The sequence below is a fragment of the Oncorhynchus clarkii genome, chromosome 16 (assembly GCF_045791955.1).
Source record: "Oncorhynchus clarkii lewisi isolate Uvic-CL-2024 chromosome 16, UVic_Ocla_1.0, whole genome shotgun sequence".
Lineage (NCBI taxonomy): Eukaryota > Metazoa > Chordata > Actinopteri > Salmoniformes > Salmonidae > Oncorhynchus > Oncorhynchus clarkii.
The window spans coordinates 45,481,178-45,503,655 of NC_092162.1; the positions used below are offsets into that span (position 1 = coordinate 45,481,178).

General features: G+C 42.4%; 2 protein-coding genes across 3 annotated transcripts; both read right to left on the reverse strand.

The window, feature by feature from the left end:
* Positions 1 to 943: 943 nt before the first annotated feature.
* On the reverse strand, positions 944 to 7,780 carry LOC139368579 (actin nucleation-promoting factor WAS-like). The gene is made up of 10 exons (XM_071107611.1): positions 7,582 to 7,780; positions 6,097 to 6,237; positions 5,601 to 5,687; positions 5,367 to 5,460; positions 4,423 to 4,458; positions 4,000 to 4,195; positions 1,996 to 2,171; positions 1,402 to 1,862; positions 1,186 to 1,294; positions 944 to 1,033 (listed from the first exon to the last, which is right to left on the reverse strand). Exons 1-10 carry the CDS (start codon positions 7,687 to 7,689, stop codon positions 978 to 980), a joined length of 1,464 nt encoding a protein of 487 aa, XP_070963712.1. The 5' UTR covers positions 7,690 to 7,780; the 3' UTR covers positions 944 to 977.
* Positions 7,781 to 8,394: 614 nt separating this feature from the next.
* LOC139367654 (sodium-coupled neutral amino acid transporter 3-like) lies at positions 8,395 to 19,040 on the reverse strand. 2 transcript variants are annotated; one of them, XM_071105924.1, is made up of 17 exons: positions 18,877 to 19,040; positions 15,868 to 15,985; positions 14,098 to 14,238; positions 13,822 to 13,906; positions 13,533 to 13,648; positions 12,443 to 12,516; positions 12,161 to 12,253; positions 11,922 to 12,003; positions 11,701 to 11,783; positions 11,496 to 11,554; positions 11,122 to 11,280; positions 10,885 to 10,964; positions 10,662 to 10,762; positions 10,332 to 10,456; positions 9,851 to 9,995; positions 9,506 to 9,609; positions 8,395 to 9,378 (listed from the first exon to the last, which is right to left on the reverse strand). In XM_071105924.1, exons 3-17 carry the CDS (start codon positions 14,184 to 14,186, stop codon positions 9,274 to 9,276), a joined length of 1,500 nt encoding a protein of 499 aa, XP_070962025.1. In that variant the 5' UTR covers positions 14,187 to 14,238; positions 15,868 to 15,985; positions 18,877 to 19,040; the 3' UTR covers positions 8,395 to 9,273. The 2 variants fall into 2 exon arrangements, with proteins under 2 accessions (XP_070962025.1, XP_070962024.1); XM_071105923.1 differs by having other exon boundaries at positions 9,152 to 9,378; positions 15,896 to 15,985; positions 18,877 to 19,012.
* Between the last annotated feature and the right edge of the window lie 3,438 nt (positions 19,041 to 22,478).

Consider the following 22,478-nt stretch of genomic DNA (forward strand, 5'->3'; position numbering starts at 1 on the left):
ACATACTGTAATGTGTAGTACAGCAACATACTGTAATGTGTAGTACAGAAACATACTGTAATGTGTAGTACAGAAACATACTGTAATGTGTAGTACAGAAACATACTGTAATGTGTAGTACAGAAACATACTGTAATGTGTTGTACAGAAACATGCTGTAATGTGTTGTACAGAAACATACTGTAATGTGTAGTACAGCAACATACTGTAATGTGTAGTACAGCAACATACTGTAATGTGTAGTACAGAAACATACTGTAATGTGTAGTACAGAAACATACTGTAATGTGTAGTACAGAAACATACTGTAATGTGTTGTACAGAAACATGCTGTAATGTGTTGTACAGAAACATACTGTAATGTGTAGTACAGCAACATACTGTAATGTGTAGTACAGAAACATACTGTAATGTGTAGTACAGCAACATACTGTAATGTGTAGTACAGCAACATACTGTAATGTGTAGTACAGAAACATGCTGTAATGTGTAGTACAGAAACATACTGTAATGTGTAGTACAGAAACATACTGTAATGTGTAGTACAGAAACATACTGTAATGTGTAGTACAGAAACATACTGTAATGTGTAGTACAGAAACATACTGTAATGTGTTGTACAGAAACATACTGTAATGTGTTGTACAGAAACATACTGTAATGTGTTGTACAGAAACATACTGTAATGTGTTGTACATACTCAGCATGAGTCCTACACTGGAAACGTTTGAACGGCAAATATAAAGATATGTGATCCCATCAATCGTTTCTCTGTCTTACGTTCCGTTGATTTCTCTCACATTTGGGACTTTCACACAATCCTTATCTGTAGCATTCTTCTGATGTAAATCTTCGTGAGTCACCTTCCAGTCAGCAACTGATACAAAAACACCAACACAAAAGAGATTAACCGGATCAACCAGACTGTTGAGTCCACGGTTACAGAGTGGAAAATAATACAGGATGGAATGCACTTATCAGTCGTCCCACTCATCGTCATCTTCATCATCATAACCTCCTTCTTCACCTTCATCTGAAACCGAAGAGAGTTATGTCTGTTATGCTGGTATTTATTTTTAGATTCATGCGGATGAACCACAATGCATTTGGTTTATTTGACACATTTGTAGATGGAATATAATACATTAATGAATGAATGATAGATTAGGATGAGAAGGTGTTTACCAGAGGAGTGGATGACTTTACTCCTCTTCTGCATGACCATCATCAGAGCTCCTACGATGCCCTCTGAGTCTGTCTCAGCAGGCGGAGGTGACTCAGGACTGTCTGTGACCTGGGACACAAAGGTCAAAGGTCAATGATCATGTCAACTGAAATATATAGACTTCACTCTCATTGACAAAGACAATTTCTGCATTTGAATAACAAAGTTTAGTTTACGTTTTTGAGCTTCCTCCCCAGGCGGATCTGGTCCAGCAGAGCTCCTCTTTCACCTCCTTCACATCCTCCTGTAGATGCAGGAGCAGGTGATGGGGGACCTTTACCGGGGTGTGGAGAAGAAGGAAAGTCTCCAGAGCTCTGGGCTGGGGGAGGCGGTGGAGGAGGTGGAGGAGGAGGGGCAGGCATGGAGCGCTGGTGGCCAGGGGGAGGGGGAGGAGAAGTATAGGACACAGTGGGTGGAGGGGGTGGGAGTCCGTCTCGGCCGCTTGAGGGGGGTGGAGGTGGCAAGGCTCCACGTGATGGAGGGGGATGGGAGGGGGGTGGTCCTCGCCCTGGCTGTCCTGGGGGAGGGGGCAGGGGGCCGGAGCGACCCCCCCGTGGAGGAGGGGGGGCAGGAGAGGAGGAACAGCTGCCTGGTACGGGAGGTAGAGAACCCTGTCTACCAGGAGGAAGCTCAGGATCTATATGACATTGGGATGAAATAAAGGCCAATTTATTAGATTACAAAAAGAGATTGATTTACAGTTAGTTGTAAAAAAAGTGAGGAAGTTGGTAACTCTAGACCAGGAGACAGACACTCAGAATGACACTTACCAGTGTGCATGGCCTTTTTGACTGCTTCCATGCCGCCTGAGTTCTCGATGACTTGTTGGATGAGTTGGGAGGTCTCCTCATCCTTCAGCTCAGCCTCACTGATCCCAGCACAGGACAGCAGCTTCTTCAGGTCAGGGTCCAGGTTGTTGGGATCCCAGCCCACATGGCTCACGTGTCTGAGGAGGAGCGGAGAGAGAGGGAGAGGAACATACACCTGAGTGAGTACCTCAGAAAAGTATGAGTGGCAAGCTTGGATTCTGTCCTGGTTTGTAAATTAGACAAATTGAGGACAGACAATTTGATGATAGGTGTCATGTACAGTGCCTTGCGAAAGTATTCGGCCCCCTTGAACTTTGCGACCTTTTGCCACATTTCAGGCTTCAAACATAAATATATAAAACTGTATTTTTTTGTGAAGAATCAACAACAAGTGGGACACAATCATGAAGTGGAACGACATTTATTGGATATTTCAAACTTTTTTAACAAATCAAAAACTGAAAAATTGGGCGTGCAAAATTATTCAGCCCCCTTAAGTTAATACTTTGTAGCGCCACCTTTTGCTGCGATTACAGCTGTAAGTCGCTTGGGGTATGTCTCTATCAGTTTTGCACATCGAGAGATTGACATTTTTTCCCATTCCTCCTTGCAAAACAGCTCGAGCTCAGTGAGGTTGGATGGAGAGCATTTGTGAACAGCAGTTTTCAGTTCTTTCCACAGATTCTCGATTGGATTCAGGTCTGGACTTTGACTTGGCCATTCTAACACCTGGATATGTTTATTTTTGAACCATTCCATTGTAGATTTTGCTTTATGTTTTGTATCATTGTCTTGTTGGAAGACAAATCTCCGTCCCAGTCTCAGGTCTTTTGCAGACTCCATCAGGTTTTCTTCCAGAATGGTCCTGTATTTGGCTCCATCCATCTTCCCATCAATTTTAACCATCTTCCCTGTCCCTGCTGAAGAAAAGCAGGCCCAAACCATGATGCTGCCACCGCCATGTTTGACAGTGGGGATGGTGTGAGCTGTGTTGCTTTTACGCCAAGCATAACGTTTTGCATTGTTGCCAAAAAGTTCAATTTTGGTTTCATCTGACCAGAGCACCTTCTTTCACATGTTTGGTGTGTCTCCCAGGTGGCTTGTGGCAAACTTTAAACAACACTTTTTATGGATATCTTTAAGAAATGGCTTTCTTCTTGCCACTCTTCCATAAAGGCCAGATTTGTGCAATATATGACTGATTGTTGTCCTATGGACAGAGTCTAACACCTCAGCTGTAGATCGCTGCAGTTCATCCAGAGTGATCATGGGCCTCTTGGCTGCATCTCTGATCAGTCTTCTCCTTGTATGAGCTGAAAGTTTAGAGGGACGGCCAGGTCTTAGTAGATTTGCAGTGGTCTGATACTCCTTCCATTTCAATATTATCGCTTGCACAGTGCTCCTTGGGATGTTTAAAGCTTGGGAAATCTTTTTGTATCCAAATCCGGCTTTAAACTTCTTCACAACAGTATCTCGGACCTGCCTGGTGTGTTCCTTGTTCTTCATGATGCTCTCTGCGCTTTTAACGGACCTCTGAGACTATCACAGTGCAGGTGCATTTATACGGAGACTTGATTACACACAGGTGGATTGTATTTATCATCATTAGTCATTTAGGTCAACATTGGATCATTCAGAGATCCTCACTGAACTTCTGGAGAGAGTTTGCTGCACTGAAAGTAAAGGGTATGAATAATTTTGCACGCCCAATTTTTCAGTTTTTGATTTGTTAAAAAAGTTTGAAATATCTAATAAATGTCGTTCCACTTCATGATTGTGTCCCACTTGTTGTTGATTCTTCACAAAAAAATACAGTTTTATATCTTTATGTTTGAAGCCTGAAATGTGGCAAAAGGTCGCAAAGTTCAAGGGGGCCGAATACTTTCGCAAGGCACTGTAACTACATGTATTGTGATGGCTTTATTTTACCGCCTGCTTATATGTGTGTGCTTAGTATCCACTCACTTAAACCCACTGGGTGCTCCAATGTCTGCTTTGGAGAGTTTACTGCCCTTCCTCTTGTCCTTCTTCTTGTCCTTTTTCCCCTTACTGACAAAGGCAGGAACAGGCACAGGTGTGACGGAGCGGTAGCGTGAAGCCTGGATGTCTGGGTTCTGGATGTCTATGGTTGCCACAGAGGGAGAAGCGGGACTCCCAGGTCCTGGATTACAATTGGTGTGTACATGTATGAAACACATTGCATGTTTACATTTTGGGTCAGTTTGTATTGGTGCCTGGGGTATAACACGTACAATGGGATTAGGGATACTCACCTTTACCTCTGTCTGTAAGTAAAACACACATATTAAGAAAAGGAAAAAGGATTCTTTAGTGATTACTTCAGACACCCGCATCCAAAGGTCCGTGGTATTAGTATGTCAGTCTTACCATTGGAAGGCAGGGGGCGCTGCTTCTTCTCTGAGACTGTGAGAAGGAGAAAAGAAGGGAACGGGAAACGAGAGGATGTCAGTTTAGATAATGTCTTCTCATCTCCAACACAACCTTTTCCTTTGAAAAGCTACAGCTAACCTCTATGGAACCACACCTTACAATATTTGTTCTGTTTTCCAGTATCAGAGATACACTACTGTTCAAAACATTTGGAGTCACTTAGAAATGTCCTTGTTTTTGAAAGAAATTGAAAGGAGATGAAAGGACATTTTTTTGTCCATTACAATAACATCAAATTGATCAGAAATACAGTGTAGACATTGTTAATGTTGTAAATGACTATTGTAGCTGGAAACGGCTGATTTTTTATGGAATATCTACATAGGCGTACAGAGGCCCATTACCAGCAACCATCACTCCTGTGTTCCAATGGCACGTTGTTAGCTAAAACACCAGTTTCAACATCAACAGTGAAGAGGCGACTCCGGAATGCTGGCCTTTTAGGCAGAATTGCAAAGCAAAAGACATATCTCAGACTGGTCAATAAAAATAAAAGATTAAGATGGGCAAAAGAACACAGACACTGGACAGAGGAACTCTGCCTAGAAGGCCAACATCCAGAATCACCTCTTCACTGTTGACGTCGAGGTTGCTGATAATGGGCCTCTGTACGCCTATGTAGATATTCCATTGAAAATTAGCTGCTTCCAGCTACAATAATAATTTACAACATTAACAATGTCTACACTGTATTTCTGATCAATTTGATGTTATTTTAATGGACAAAAATATTGCTTTTCATTCAAAAACAAGGACATTTCTAAGTGACCCCAAACTTTGAACAGTCGTGTGTATTATTTCAAATATGACAAATAACAACCACAAACAAATAACGCAAAACACAATGTTTCTGTCCTGGATCCTACAACAAATGACCTGACCTTGACGGTTTCTCTGGTTTATCTTGTCTTCCACTGCACATAGGAATGTTTCAGACTCTTGTTCATTCACAAAGTTCAGCCCCACTTGGCAGTCCTGCATTGTATTGGAGTGAACTATGACATATCTTGGCATACATTTGCAGAAGGAGAAATACAAATGGACAATCACTCAACCTTGGATTTACAATCAAGCCATCATCATGAGCATCCAGGGCATATTCATGTTTTGCTTACATCTGCAGCAAATGCGTGGAAGAAGGGTCGGGGGCTGTGGTAGATCATTTGGTTATAGAGCTCCTGCTCCCAGGTCAGCTGTCCTTTCTGGGAGGGAAAACAACTGTTAGCATAACTGTAGCTTAAACTGACAGTGGACAATATTGCAACTGATCCTTCAGGCTCTCATCTCATGGTAAACTCAACAGTGGACAATATTGCAACTGATCCTTCAGGCTCTCAGCTCATGGTAAACTCAACAGTGGACAATATTGCAACTGATCCTTCAGGCTCTCAGCTCATGGTAAACTCAACAGTGGACAATATTACAACTGATCCTTCAGGCTCTCAGCTCATGGTAAACTCAACAAAGGATCCTTATCTAGACTGGGTTACTATACACACTTTGTGACAACTGCTAATGTAAAAATGGCTTTTTAAAGAAATATGATTGATTGATCGATAGATAGATAGATATTCGACCATCATTATAGCTGACATTACATATTCCTGTTACCTTGACATCGAAGAGGCGTATGAAGTAGGAGCGACGAGGGTTGTCCTTGGTGAAGCAGGCCACCCCAGTGTGCTGCAGGCTCCAGCAGGTGGGACTATGTGGCAGGGCCATATACAGCTGCACCACAGCCGTGGCCAGGGACTACACACATGCACACGCACGCACACACACACACGCACGCACGCACGCACACACGTACGCATGCACGCACACACACACACACACACACACACACACACACACACACACACACACACACACACACACACACACACACACACACACACACACACACACACACACACACACACACACACAGAGGTTACGGAATTAGTTTATATGTTGGCTCCTGATAAGTGCACATCGGAAAAGTGCAATTAAAATGCTGACTATAGATGATTTTACTCTGGACAGGCTGTGCTCAGGTTAAGAGCAAACATTTAGGACAATCGGAAGTTTATCAGTTTATCATTTATCAGGAGTCGACTATACAGAGCCAAGTTACCTGTGATACGAGCTTACAATCTGCTGCTTGGTACTCTGTTGTGGTTCAAAAAGTTATTGGGTAGTTGCCAGAGCAAACACCTGCCCCATTAATGTCATCACATTTTCTGTAGTAGGACTTTTTAGATCTTGTGTTTTGTTAGAATTATCAGTTACCACTGCAGGCTTGGGCCTACTTCAGAAACCAGGAAGTTGGAATGTGAAAAAAAAAGGAGACTGCACATACTCATATGTGACTGAGTTTAACTGCTGCCTCTGATTCTGTTACCAGAGGAAGTGGTTTACACCAGCATTTCCTGTAATTTACTCATGTCTGTTTTTAAGTCATTGCGTAGAGACTCTTGGTGGACATGCAAAATGTCATTTAATTGTTTGAATTTCTAACAATAGATTACTTTTAAAGTTACCAAATGTAACTGTTACCACATGTTACATCAAATGCCATTGCCAATGCACTATGTAAACATAGCAGAGCAACAGTACGAATGGTTCATTCAGTCCCTGAAAAAGATAAACAACAAGGATGAGGCTGAAGCACTGGCGACCATGATATTGCCCAATCATATCTTACTGTATACAAAGAAGATGTAAAAAACATGTTTTATCCACAGCCTGGGGAAATTGACACACAGGAAAATTGATAAAAGGTTAGAATTCACATATATACCATAACCTGTATTTAGAGTTGATACATATTCTCTCATTAAGTACTCTCGGCTGGCAAACGCTACCGGTGTGGCCGTGCCTTTAAAGTACCCTCATAACCCCACACCAATCTGCAGTAGCACACCAACCATATAGTTTCCTCTACCAAACACTCTCCTACATACCAAACACTCAAACACCAGTCATATTGTTTCCTATATGCCAACCATCCAGTTTCCTAGTACCAATCATTCAACCAGATAGCTTCCTACATACCAAACACCAACCAAATATACAAATCCTCCCCTCCCTCCTTGATTCCCAGGAAGGACTTACAGCACACCTCCTCCCCAGGAGGTCCTCCAGCCTCTCATTCTCCTGTGGGCTCAGCAGAGAGCTGGGACTGTACCCCTGAACTCCTTTAGACTTAGATCCCAGACTCATAGTTCCCTCTCAGAATATCCACCTAGTACCAAAGAGGAGCTGATCATTGATGTGCCTGGCTGTCCTCTTCCTCAAACAGGCACTAACAAGTTGAAATGACGCAGGCGGTTTCTCTTCTGCCTTCTACAATGTGTTAAATGCACACAAAGACTCAAAGCAGGAAATGGACAATTACAGTCCCCCCCCCCCCTTTTATCTCGCCCATGATGATGATCACGTTTGAATGGCGTTGCTTCTATTTCATGGTCTGACTAAGAAGTCTCTTTTAAGTTTTAGTCATTGTTTCTTTTCTTAAAACGTCAAACTCTTCTCAGGCACTCAGTTTCCTCTACTTGGACCACACATTAACGTGACATATGTCATAAAAGAGAACAAACCAGATTCAAAACATTTCATTACATGAAACTTTATTGGCCGAATAACTCCATTTTTAAAAGACCAAATAAAGACAGTCTCCATGCTCTCTTAAAAAGTTAAATTGATCAACATCTTTATACAGGCCTCCCCTATTCGGAATTTCTCAGACTTACTCAGAAAAGCCAAGTCCAACGGTAGCAGATGACATCATACTACTTCTGCTCTCTGACTGACTAGCGACACGGAGGTCAGTATTGAGTTTGTGTTGAGTGGACATTTGTTTGTACGATCACACCAACAGCCCTCTCTGCCCCTAATCATTTGCATTCCATGACTACATTTCATATATTTTTTTTGGTATGTACCACATGACAGATAAAAAACAAAACAATATAAAAGTTTGAAATATCCATTTAAAGTTGCTGGATATAATATAAAGTTCACATAAATGTTTTTAAACCAATCAGTCATGAGGAATTGGGAGGGTCATCCCTTCTGTCATTATCACGGCTGATAGCTGCACTTATAGGAAAATGTCTGACTGTGTTATGCTAACATGAGCTTGGTACCATGGGAAAAAAACGAACAGGAATGATCAAAACTTAGGATACTCTATAGAGTCAATACACCTAGCAATATGTATGGGCATTGGGCAAAAACACTGTACAAATTCTGGATTTGATTAAAAATAACACATATTCCTTGATTTATAAATGACAATCACAGAGAAAATTACGTAACATACTGTACAATCTTGTTTGAAAATAAAAAACTTCCCATAAAGAGAAAAATAATAATAGATCCATTTCATTTCTTTATGTGTAAAAAATATCTAATTGAAAATTCAAGGGAGGTAGATAAGGAGGGTAAATGATGAAGCCATTCATTGGTATACTTCGAACATATGCTATCATTACCCTCAGAACCTGTTGTCTCTGCGACAACTTTATTAGTGCCTCAAAACAACATACTGAAAGCAAACCACAATGTTTGTCACCTCAGAGCTGCTGCTTTTGGGTTGCTGGTTCTGTTTCCCACCCCGAACAAGACCTACCACCACATAATGCCATCTTGTGGGGGAATTGTAATGATATATTATTTTCCATGTCCAGCCAAGGCCCTCTCATTTGGCTATGGTTTAATAATGTGCACGTCGTGGGGGAATTTGATGTTTGGGATAGATTTGGTTGGCATTTTGCTGGTATTACTGTTTATTATGGTCTGTTGCTAGTGCCCGCCTCCACTCCGAGACTCTCCAGACACCCAGTCAAGGATGATGAATGACGTACTCATCACCATGAAGACGAAGCCTAACGCTGCAAAACAGGCGGCCTGCAGAGAGAGAGCGAGGCAAAAAGAGAGGGATGTGAGCAAATTCTCAGACATTGATTAAGAAGCTTGACTGTACTATTTACTGCTACATCGCTAATCAAGACGAGACAACAGATTGAGGTTTTACCATAATCTTTGGTATGGATTTTAAAGGCTCTGTTTCTTCAGGAACAATCCTGATGTAGAAGATTCCCGGGAGGATGAAGATCAGGCTGGGTGCAGAGGTCGCTCCTAGGGTGGGAAGTGGGAAGAGGTGGAGGAACGGATAGAGGTAGGAATGCAGGGGTGAAGAGGAGGAGGTAGGGGAGTGGTCGAATGTTAACATTTTCAATAGGAACAAAACTACGAGAGGCCATTAAAGTAGTACTCATTTTAGTTTCTACTTTGGATAACTATAGTCTGTGAATCTTAACTAGGTTTCCACTGAAACCACAACCAGTCATTTTACATGTGTCCGTCTCGGCACACTTACCAATGACGCCGAAGATGTCTCGAATGGTGGGCACGAAGATGACCAATAGGTTGACGATGACGAGGAGACACACGGCGATGGAGATGTGGTGAGCCCAGTGGAAGGGCTTCTCTGGGAACAGCAGCTGCAGCAGGGCCCTGCGGATCTGCAGAGGGGGACGGACGGAAGGACGGGGGACAGAGAGGTGTCACCAGGCCTGCATCACAAACCATGGCTGTGTCCATTTGTGACACAGACTATGTCTCGGGAGAAGCAGGTCAAATACATTCCTGAAACCTGTTAGCCAATTAGCGACCTAGCAGGGGGGGTCTTGCGGGATCAAGAGCTTAATTATCCTCATACTGCAGTAACTTCAGTGCTTATACTGGAATAAATAGGAATTAAAGTAACATTACTGGGCCCTTCAAGCCAATATGAGAATACATAAACACAAGCCAGCATTGACACTGTTCAAGGGCTACAAGGTAGATTTGACTCTCACCGGAAAGAGTACCACAGGAACAGTAAGGGTAACAGCAACCAGGACAGCCATACGCACACACAGGATCAGTGTGTCCAATGGGTCCACTTTAATGTATGTATGAAGGAGCTCGGAATCTACTCCACCTAAAACACAGAGAAACCGAGAATGGTAATTCTACTTCCAGACACAGATGCCTTAAAAAGGTCTTAAACACGAAGAGAAGTTAATTTACCAGTGCTCCAATTCCTGACTTCTCAAAATGGTAGCAACACGGTAACAAGATGAGTGAACAGTCTGAACATAAATAAGTACTTTAAAATTCTCATTGCCTCAGGAGCAGTGTCTTACCAAAGAAGGTGAGGTAACCGAAGATGGCGGTCAGCCCGTACATGACGAACATGGCCAGAATGGAGATGTTGGCAACCGTCTGCATGCGTTTCTTGGTGGCGCTAAGGTCAAAGTGCACAGACAGAGATCGATTAGTAGCTGAATTTGGCAGTAACTGTATGTGTGTGAACCACGTGGATATGTGTTGCATCTCTAATCGGAACTGTGTCAAGTCATGACTTACTCTCGTAACTCTGTGTAGATGGGAAGCACCTCAGGATGGCAGACAAAAGCGAAGGCCAGGATGGGGATGGTATATGCTGTCTGAAAACAAAACAGACCATGAATTAAACGGTTCAAAACTACAAACAGAACTTGCAGCTCATTGGAGTATAATAAACACATATTGCCACAACAAGTCCTTAACTCCATACTGTATACCGTTATCTCATTTCATGTGAAACTAGTTTTCCTCTCTGACCTTCATGTTGATGGTGAAGGACTGTGCTTCACAGAAGTCCACATCAGAGGAGACAAATGAGTGGTTATCATGACTCTCCCCCAGGACGGACACTAAGTGGTTATCTTGACTGGTTATCTTCTCCAGTGGACACGGGATGTTGAACTTCTTATAGATCACCTAGTGGGAGGGACCAACTGACTGTTTAGTCAAGCACTGACGTACTGACTAGCCTGGTCCCGGGTCTGTTTGTGCTTGTATAGCCAACTTGTGTGGTCGTTGACCATTACAACCATGGGAGTTGGCGAGACAGCACAAACAGATCTGGGACCAGGCTATGTATTGCTCAGTTGTTTGGGAGATTGGTTAGAAGGTTGATGGCAAAGAAGACTCACGGAGATGAGGAAGAAAACCATACAGGAGAGAGAGAAGCCACTGGTGTAACCAAGGTAACCTGTGAAGTAATGACAAGAATACGGCGTGTTCAATAGAGCCATGTCACTCTGTCCACGTGTCCTTTCTCAGTACTAGCATGTTACAGGAAGCACCAAATATGAAAAAACAGAGAGCAAAAAAAACAGAGTGACCGAGGAAACATACCAAGATGTCGCATGAGTGAGAGTGGAAAGACGATGATGACGCTTACGATGATGATCAGGTACTTCCCATCCAAGTACCACTCTCTGACCGACAGCAGGGACATTATACAACAAAGAACAGGCCAACTGTCATGTCAATCCATCAAATAACACTTTAAAAGGCCCTGTTTTACAGCCGACGTGATGAAATAACAGTAACAACTGCCCTCTAGAGACACTTACCCAGTATTGTCCTTCAGGCCCAGAAAGGCCTGCATGACCAACGGGAGCTCAGACTTCACAATGAATAGGTAGCTGGACATCGCTACGGGAAACAGGAAACAACAACGCGTTTACACACAACACTATGACGGAAGCATATTCAACGACACTTGTACTTGCACTTAAGCGGGTACATTCACAAGGCTTACATATGATAACATAAGCCAACCATGGCTTGGCGGTCACATAATATACGGTACCTCCAATGTTGTGCATGGTGATGATGGAGCCAGCCAAAACTTTGCCTGGTTGTCCAAAAGCACGGTGCCCTAGCTGCTCATAGGCACGGATGCCTGAAAGAACACACACACACACAGGCGTGTTAATATTGTCTCTGTGGTTGTTGCTTTCAGGCGAACCATAACATCCTTTCAGCCACGTACTCTAGTTCCTTGGACATCTTAAGTAATGGTAGGCTATACTACAAACGTTCTTGGTTTCAATAAAGAGATAGGTATCTTGGTGAAATACCAGCATCTTACCTACAACTCCTGCACTTCTCAGGAGGAGGTGGATGGAATAGGCAGACAAAACGGCGATGCATAGCAACAGGATACTGAAACAAAAACACACATTAATCATAATGCTGATCTCGTAACAGGACAACGCTCTGTAATTAGTCTAACTAGCTAAATCAACATATCAGTACTACATTTGGCACGGCCTCATCAATGCCTCAGTAGTCTCGCGGTTCCAGACAGCTTAACGGCCGGAGTTAAGGCTAATGACTCAGTAAATCTGTCGCTGACACAATTTCTCTGGCCACTACAGTACACCTAGGCCATGTGAATGGCCATCACAAGTGTGACTTGTTTGTGACGCAGCTCCCTGGCCTGCCAGTCCACCCCTTCCCAATGGACACACAGGACTGATCCAGGCAGACCTGCCTTTGATCTGATCACTACAAGCTATTTATAACCCCAAATCTGATTTAGGAGAGCAGTGTGTGTATGAGCACAAATATACACACACTGATAGGCCAGCCCACATACTCAGACACGGGAAGCGACTGCGAACACACACAAACGGTGACACGGCCGTACGACACAGATCAGGCTAAACCGTATCCTTCGATCACACCTTGTGTGTGCATCCTTGGCTCCGCCCGTCTAAAAAGCATGTGACTAGTAGAGGGGGGGGCGTTTATGTCATTAAGTGAACATGTTATACAGTCAACAGACTTCTCAATAATGTACACACACACACACATAGCCAGAATGTCACACCCATAATAGCCCTACTGTTTTCTTGTAAAACAAACAAATGTTTCCCGTGATGGATCTGCTGGCGAGCACTGGGTCTGGTATGGCCTGGATAGTGTATTTATCATAGTGTCATCACAACCAGTGTCATTCTTTAACCCTATTGGGTATATAGCCTGGACACACACACACACACACTCGCGCACGCACACACGCGCACACACACACACACACACACCTTTCAGCTCAGATCTGTCTGATCTGAGGTCATGGTAGGGCTGCATGTGACGTCAAGCCTTAAGTAACCACAGTGATATTGCCAAAGAAGGAGGACTAGCGCGGCCTGTGTTGTGTTGGCTTGGTAACTTACAGGAAGAGGACGATTCCGGTGTTTGACATGGCGTATGCTAGTCCCAGAATTCCACTGCCCATGATGGCATTGCTGAGATTAAAGATGGACATTCCAAATGACGTCTTCCCCTCAAACTATGGTCCGGAAAGAAAGGAAAGAATTACACATACAGAAAGGGCTGGAGAACATCTAGTTTTAGTTTACATTTGCTCTTATACCTGTGTAGTACAATGTAATTACACTAGTAACAAGAGACTGATTTCTCATGTGCACACATTTGACCTTTGAACTAAGGCTGAGCACTCACATCAGTGAACTGAGGTGCCTTTATTCCTGGGCTCTTCCCTGGCAGGAACTCATCTCGCTCTGCCATGAACTCCAGCCCGTCAAACCTAGAGAGAAAATAAACACATTTAGAAACAAGAAAGCCGTGGTACCACTGTGACACAACTCGCGTATACAAAGATCAACGGGTAGCAAAATCACATATTCATTACCCGTCCGTTAGCATTGCTGTGAGTAACAAAATGCAGACAGGTAGCCTGTTGATGTGTTAGGGTTTCTGGTGAAGCAAGAAACTCACCCATCTTCTAAATTGAGCTTATCTGGACCAAGGTCCCTGCTATGTTGCCCGTTCATCTTTTGGAGCTCCAAACCTCTCCCAACATCCATGGCTGTGCTGGGGATGAAGATCCTGTGGACGAAGCCAAGTCTCAAATGCAACCTATGGAAATAAAGAGCACAGAGTTGAAGTTTAAATTCGGCCTCAGATTGTTCTCCGGTAATATTGGAAGGGGGTCCTAAAGACATTACTCTGATGCTGATGATTACACATGGTGCCATCAACCACTAGACTAATTCTAATAAAGGTCATGTTAAACACCATGGGTTCTTTAAAAGTTAAATAAGATAGGACTATACTTTGTTGAACATACTCGTGAAGGATAACTGTCTGACAGTCTATATTTGGCTCTTAGAATATACAAGACGTTTGATGGGTTGTCCAGACGGAAAGTCTGTTGTGGAAAGCATGGTACTGGTGTAATGAGATGACTATAACAGCTGACCTCAGGACAGACCTAATGACATGAATAAAGTCACGATGACACTGGAGTTAGCCTAAACTCTCCTGACTATGGATGCAGTCACTAGGCTTGACATGACTAGGTAGAGGAAAGGCCACTGGGTTCGGAGAGAAACGCTGGACGGAGAACACAACGCACAATAAAAAATACTTGAAAAGGGGGCTAAACATGATTTGTGTTATTGATTTTAGCGCAATCTGTATAACCTTATGTTCTCCTCTATAATACAGCATTCTCCTCTGTGTGACCTTAAGATACTGTTTTTTATCCAGAAGTGTAATCAAGGCTGCATGAAGGGCAACTCTCAGAGTGTTGACCTACAGCAGGACTACCAAACACATGGTCTTAATTAACCAATGCGGGTCCACAATATTTAAAACCCATTGCCAGGATAAAGGGAAATACTGTTGAAGCACGGGGGGAGGGGGGTGTAAAGCTATTTGAATCTTATGCGCCAGGAAAGGCTTTAAATAACAAATGTTGTCTACGGACTTAATGTTGTGCTAATCTTCTATGGGCAACACAAAGCAAACATGGAGAGTAGTTCCTGTGTTCCCAGTTCACACTCCCTAGTCTCAGTGCCACTGTGTCATGGGTCCGCTAGGCTGCATCCCAAACAGGACCCTATTCCCTATAGTGCACTATACTTGACCAGGTCCCATATGGCTCTGGTAAAAGTAGTGCACAATGTAGGGAATAGAGTGCTGTTATTAATGAGCTATACACCACTCATTTGAAAAGTCAACAGTGAGTTTAACAAGGGTCATAAACAGTGTGCTTTACATTGTTTTGTGAATGAGAATAACTATACAGAACTGGGTTGCTACCAGTTGGTTTGCTACCAGTTCTGTTTAGAGGAGTTTTGGTCAGGAAAGACAGCATGCCACCACCCTTCGTTATGTTGAAATCACCCAAGGACTATAAAACAACCACATATGAAACAAAGTTGCTTTAACTTACATAGCTCATAACCTATTTCTCTAAATAGCTATTGCAAAAATATGACCATACATATAGACTAAGTGAAACGTTGATAAAACAGTGGCTGATACTACCAGTTTTACCTAAACCTTTAAGCCAACTTTTAGACCTGAGTAGAACTGACCATCCGTGTGAAACCCAGTCCACCACATTAGCAGCGCTGTGCTTCAGACTCCCACCACATGGCCCTTGTCTGATGCAAAACTGCCTCTATTGACAGTTGCCCTTCCATTGTTTCAACAGCTCACACACTATTACAACACCCTACAACTCACACAGCTACTTACCAAGATAGTGGAGGGGAACTTCTGTTACCTTTGGGATGGATATCTTTTTGGAATCCACCACTGTCTGTGTTGTTGATATCCACTGAGGACTTTTTCCCCCTCTCTAAAGCTCATTGGGCTGAGGAAGGGAGACAGAGAGAGAGCTTAGGACATGCTTGAGAGAGAGAGAGAGAGAGAGAGAGAGAGAGCGAGAGAGAGAGAGAGAGAGAGAGAGAGAGAGAGAGAGGAGTCTGATAACACACCTCCCCTCTTTAACCCTTTGTTAAACCTGTCGGTCAAATAATGTTGAGTTACAGTCTGGTTGTGAATGGAATCTAGTGGTAGCTACACGTCTACATTCAAGAGATCCTGTTTAACTTGATGGGCGTGATCAAAACATTCTGTATGTTTTTCACATTTATGGTCCCAAACTATGAAACAGCGTGGAAGCTAACAGTACAGTACAATAATGGGTTGCCGTCTCTCTATCTCCATAGTAAGACCATCAGAATTAGTAGTTAGGGGTGGCTATTTAACATTGCCGTTGAGGTATTCGGGGTAGACGGGATCAGCGAGAGAGTTGCATCCTGCTCGATTCAAGGCCACAGCGCCTTAATTAGCTTAGGAGGTAAGTGAAAGCACTTAGGTTACCTGCATTGTGCTTCTGCTTTAAGACTGTAAACATTCCAAACGCTAAAAATGTATCATGTGCCTGAACACAGATGGACAGCAGTTAGGTCAGCATAGACAGAGACAGGCAGCGTTGCACAGAATACATAGGAAATTGTCAAACAATCATTGGGTTCTGCTTGGGAGAATTCCAACTCTCATTGAGCTTGATGTTTACACTCAGAAACATGTGTAGTAAAAGACATACAAAATGTTGGCCACTAGTTGTTCAAAATGGGTTTGATCACGTCTATTTTCTGGTTGGTTAATAAAGTTCAAACTTTATTTACTTTAAAAAGTCAAAGTCAGTTAGATACAGTGCATTCAGAAAGTATTCAGACCCCTTGACATTTTCCACATTTTGTTACGTCACAGCCTTATTCTAAAATGAATTAAATTGTTGTTTTTCCTCATCAATCTACACACAATACCCCATAATGACAAAGAAAAAACAGTTTAAAAAATATATATTTTAGCAAATGTATAAAAAACTAAAACTGAAATATCACATTTACATAAGTATTCAGACACTTGACTCAGTACTTTGTTGAAGCACCTTTGGCAGCGATTACAGCCTCGAGTCTTCTTGGGTATGACGCTACAAGCTTGGCACACCTGTATTTGGGAAGTTTCTCCCATTCTTCTCTGCAGATCCTCTCAAGCTCTGTCAGGTTGGATGGGGAGCATCGCTGCACAGCTATTTTCAGGTCTCTCAAGAGATGTTTGATCAGTTTCAAGCCCGAGCTCTAGCTGGGCCACTAAAGGACATTAGAGACTTGTCCCGATGCCACTTCTGCATTGTCTTGGCTGTGTGCTTAGGGGTTTTGTTGTGTTGGAAGGTGAACCTTCGACCCAGTCTGAGGTCATTCAGAGTGACCATCAGGTTCTTGGTCACCTCCCTGACCAAGGGCCTTCCCCCCGATTGCTTAGTTTGGGTGGGCGGACAGCTCTAGGAAGAGTCTTGGTGGTTCCAAACTTCTTCCATTTAAGAAGGATGGAGGCTACTGTGTTCTTGGGGACCTTCAACGCTGCAGAAATGTTTTGCCACACTTCCCAGACTTGTGCCTCGACACAATCCTGTCTCAGAGCTCGAAGGACAATTCGTTTGACCTCATAGTTTGGTTTTTGCTCTGACAGGCATTGTCAACTGTGGGACCTTATATAGACAGATGTGTGCCTTTCCAAATCATGTCCAATCAATTGAATTTACCACAGGTGGACTCCAATCCAGTTGTAGAAACATCTCAAGGATGATCAATGGAAACAGGATGCACCTGAGCCTTTCGAGTCTCATAGCAAACTACTTATGTAAATAAGGTATTTCTATTTTTAATAGATTTGCAAGAATTTCTAAAAACCTGTTTTCGCTTTGTCATTACGGGGTATTGTGTTCAGATTGAATATGATTTTTTATTTATTTAATCCATTTTAGAATATGGCTGTAAAGTAACAAAATGTGGGGTCTTAAAACTTTCCGAATGCAGTGTATGAGTTCGGGAATGCAACCCCCCCCCCCCCAACCAACATCTACATTTACTTGATCTACCATGACACAAAGGAAGAAGGTCACAGCTACCGCGAACACAGAAAGATGACGTTTCCATTGACTGAAACGTCAGTACATTATTTCCTTGTAGTATTTGAATATTGTAAATGATCCTTCTGAAATTTGACTGATGTCACCACTGTATTTCTTAATTTTACTGCAGTGTGCTAAATTAGGGTCACACAGAGTGTTTCTTGGTAGTCTTAAACAAATCTACTTTGAAACAAAAGTATACAACCACATGGTTGTGGGCTTAAAAAAAGAAGACACGTGTACCATGTGAGATATAAAATGTTTTCAATTTTGAGTTTGCATCCCAATAATACACTTCATATACATCACAGGAGACTGAAATATAACAGAACCGTTTGACGAAAAGAAAACACCGGACTTTCGGCGGGTTGTTTGAAATAATGTTTATTAATTATGAAATGATGATAAATATTAATAACATTCCACCCATGAGGGCAACTAAAGTGGCGATTTGGTCATTCAATTAAAACTACATTTTGGTTAACACGCCATGAAGATGAATGACTCTTACTTCAATTAAATGATGCATGATTTCTCCCATTGCATGTTTGAAAGAATGTCATCTCAGTACTTGTAGCCAAATTGAATGTAAAATAAAGAATTACTTAAATGTATCTCAACACTAAGTTTATAGTAGAATGGTCGTCTTACTTTTAACCTTACTTTTAATGTTGTTACTATCGCTACATTCAAAAGCAAAAGTACTGTACGTTTCATGACCCACATGGCAGACAGCGGAATGGTGTCAGATCGTCGACAGCAGGACATGTCCTTGTACTCACCTCTCTACTGGTCTGTAACAGACAGGTCTCCCTCCGCAAGAGCAGAAAGGTCAGGACCCACCAAGGAAGGATGGCCAATATACTGTAAATGCTTCAGTTGCAGGTAATGCAGCTGCTCGTCATGTTTCAAATGACGCCGCTAAACCAGGGAGTCCTCTTTGGAACTGCACGAGAAGAGCTAAAGTAGGAGCGAGGGGGGAGAAAATGCGCGGGAGTAGAAGCAGATACTTGCACTTAGCTCCTCCCGGTACCTACACTTGACGTGATCTGTTCCTTAGCACAATCAACAGATCATCACTGTGAGGAGTATGTAATGGGGGAATGTTCACTAAGGAGGCAAAACTATTATCTACAGAAGGTTTTCAAATGCTCTACTACAGGACACTGAAGCTCTGTGCCCACATTGATCTGAGAATAAAGTTGTCGTTAGACATACAAAATAAAAAATGTTCGGCTATCTAACTAAAACTTCCATAGCAAGGCTGAACAAGTTCACTGGAAACTACTGCGTTCAATCAGCACTATTTGTGTCGTAAATCATATTGGGGAAATATAAAGAATATGGGGACTCTAATGTTTGCCCAACAGCTTCCTCCGCGCTTGACATGCAAAGCTGAACGACCACAGATGTAAATGTAAACATTCTTAGTAAGCATAGGAAGTATATGAAACCTTATCATAGCCAACTCCATATTTTATCTCTACAGAATTTGACAATTGTCAAAATACTTGAGTGATTTTGCTATATGACCTTACTTTCGTCCTGATGCCATATAGAGTGACTAAAGGCAGCACGGCAGCGCACAATGAATATAGGAGTATTATTCAATTGACAACAGTCTGTTTTCTGATGATTAACACTCATGCTCATTTTGCATTATTGATGAAGAGCAACAGATCACTCTGTGTTGGAGTTTAGCATCCACTGTCATTTGATTACACAACACCAAACGTAAGCTTTGGGATGCTTGCTGTATGGTGAGAAGGCAGCCTCTGAATGTGATCATGTGAAATATGTTACAGAAGTATGAGACAATAGAATGCTGACACTTTAGAAAAACGAGTGTCTTTATTTTACTAATAAATCCATATTGCAGATTGATTACACATATAAACCACTACATGGGGGAAATGTCTGTGTGTTGCTAGACCATAGTCACTATTTTCCTTTATTTATGCACCCAGGAAAAGAAGCTACAGCAAGCCTCAGGATTGGATGCATGGCCCTGAGGGCGGTTACACACAAAGAACTGCCTGCCAAAGTTTGGCCCCGCCTTCTTGACTGTGAGGAGTAAACGGGGTTCGCCATGTACCTCACAGGGGGGCGATGGGGACGACCCACGCAGGACTGTCTTCTAGAACCCCCCCCCCCCCCCAGTGACACCTTCTTGGAACATGTGGGGTCTACAGTAGGATCTGAAGCCAGGGCCTCCTCTTTCTCCTGGTTCTGACAACTACAACACCCGATGTCACAGGAAGGCCAAAAAGATCATCAAGGACAACAACCACCCGAGCCACTGCCTGTCCACCCCGCTATCATCCAGAAGGCGAGGTCAGTACAGGTGCATCAAAGCTGGGACCGAGAGGCTGAAAAACAGCTTCTATCTCAAGGCCATCAGACTGTTAGACAGCCACCACTAACATTGAGTGGCTGCTGCCAACATACTGACTCAACTCCAGACACTTTAATAATTACAAACCGGATGTAATAAATGTATCACTAGTCACTTTAAACAATGTCACTTTATATAATGTTTACATACCCTACAGTACTCATCTCATATGTATATACTGTACTGTATACCATCTACTGCATCTTGCCTATGCCGTTCGGCCATCGCTCATCCATATATTTTATATGTACATATTCGTATTAATTCCTTTACACTTGTGTGCATAAGGTAGTTGTTGTGAAAGTGTTAGGTTACTTGTTAGATATTACTACATGTTTGGAACGAGAAGGACAAGCATTTCGCTACACTCGCATTAACATCTGCTAAACATGTGTATGTGACCAATACAATTTGATTTGATTTGACACTGACCCCTTTCACTTGAACTCCCTGGGGGTTGCCTTGAGGCTTTGGGCCAGCCTTTAGTGTCTTACTCTTTTTGGGACAAATAACTCCTGCTTAACGTCCTCTTCTTTCCAGAGCTTGTTCCTGCTCTCAGTGGATTCAGGTACTTTCAGGTCTCCTCAGCCTCCTGAGATACGGGTAGTGGGTCCTTGCACCCAACCCAAGTCCCCCTGCATATAGCCTACTCACCTCCCAGCTTCCAAAATGGCTTCAGCCCGATACTGAAGAGGCTTGTAAAACTGCAGTTCGAACAGTTTCCATTCAGGCTTTTCTGGGTCAGCTCGTGGGATAACCATAGCTGTTTCATGTCAGTCTTCACACCTGTGAAAAAGAAAGTGGGCACACACACAGGAAGAAACACTCAGATCACATGAGAAACACATGATGGCTTTTCAGTACAACAACAAGTAAACAATTGAAACTTTCCATTACAATATTTCTTAAAATATAGAAAGTCATGGGACAAATCATATGATAAAAGTATTTTTTCTCCCCTGTGCTGTGTGAGAACAGCCCTTCCCTCGTTGTCCGGGACATGCTGCTCCTCACTGGAGAACTCTCCCTTGTCTCCATAGCATTCAACGGTCATCTTGTGGTTGGTGGTCAGCAGGCCGGTCAGGCCCTCCTCTGCAGAAAATGGGGTGGCACTGTCTTTGCAGTAAGTATCAACACCTATTTAATAAACCAATTAAGAAGGTACATTTTATGAGTGTGTACAGTGGCAAGAAAAAGTATATGAACCCTTTGGAAATACTTAGATTTCTGCATAAATTGATCATAAAATTTGATCTGATCTTCATCTAGAGCTTGTTCATTTATATGCCTATGTAGGCTACTGTAGCCTACCATGTTATACAATAAATGTATCAACTAGCCTGTTAATTTCTATGCCTATGCAGGCTACTGTAGCCTACCATTTTATACAATAAATATGTTGAAATGACGGTATCACTGGAGTCATTGCAAATCAATTTGTGCCACACTTGTGTTGACTACCTGGAGCTTGCAAACTGATTTAATAAATAGCCTATAACTTCAGTTTGTTGTTGTTGTAGCCTTGTGTTATTATGCAATTATTATTGGGCATGTTTAGCAGTGGTGGAAAAAGTACTAAATTGTCATATTTGAGTTAAAGTAAAGATACCTTAATAGAAAATGACTCAAGTAAAAGTGAAAGTCACCCAGTAAAATACAATTTGAGTATAAGTCTAAAAGTATTTGGTTTTAAATATACTTAAGTATCAAAAGTAAATGGAATTGATAAAATGTACTTAAGTATCAAAAGTAAAAGTATAAACCATTTAAAGTCCTTATATTAAGCACAATTGTCTAGTTTTTGTTGTTGTTGACAGATTAACAGGGACACACTCCAACACATAATTGCAAACAAAGCATTGTGTTTAGTGAGCCCGCCAGATCAGAGGCAGTAGAGATGACCAGGGATGTTCTCTTGATAAGTGTGTGAATTGGACCATTTTCGTGTCAAAATGTAACTAGTACTTTGGGGTGTCTGGGAGGATGTAT

Bases quoted from the DNA above. Each gene is read 5' to 3' on its own strand.
- LOC139368579 (XM_071107611.1), bottom strand. From the start codon at position 7,689: ATGAGTCTGGGATCTAAGTCTAAAGGAGTTCAGGGGTACAGTCCCAGC. The intron at 5,461-5,600 runs GTAAGCAAAACA...AATACAATGCAG, and splicing joins TCCACGCATTTGCTGCAGAT to GACTGCCAAGTGGGGCTGAA. The intron at 4,196-4,422 runs GTAAGACTGACA...ATTGTAATCCAG, and splicing joins GCGCCCCCTGCCTTCCAATG to GACCTGGGAGTCCCGCTTCT.
- LOC139367654 (XM_071105923.1), bottom strand. From the start codon at position 15,981: ATGAGCTTTAGAGAGGGGGAAAAAGTCCTCAGTGGATATCAACAACAC. The intron at 12,004-12,160 runs GTACCGTATATT...TGTTTCCCGTAG, and splicing joins CACCATGCACAACATTGGAG to CGATGTCCAGCTACCTATTC. The intron at 10,763-10,884 runs GTAAGTCATGAC...CTTTGACCTTAG, and splicing joins ATCTACACAGAGTTACGAGA to CGCCACCAAGAAACGCATGC.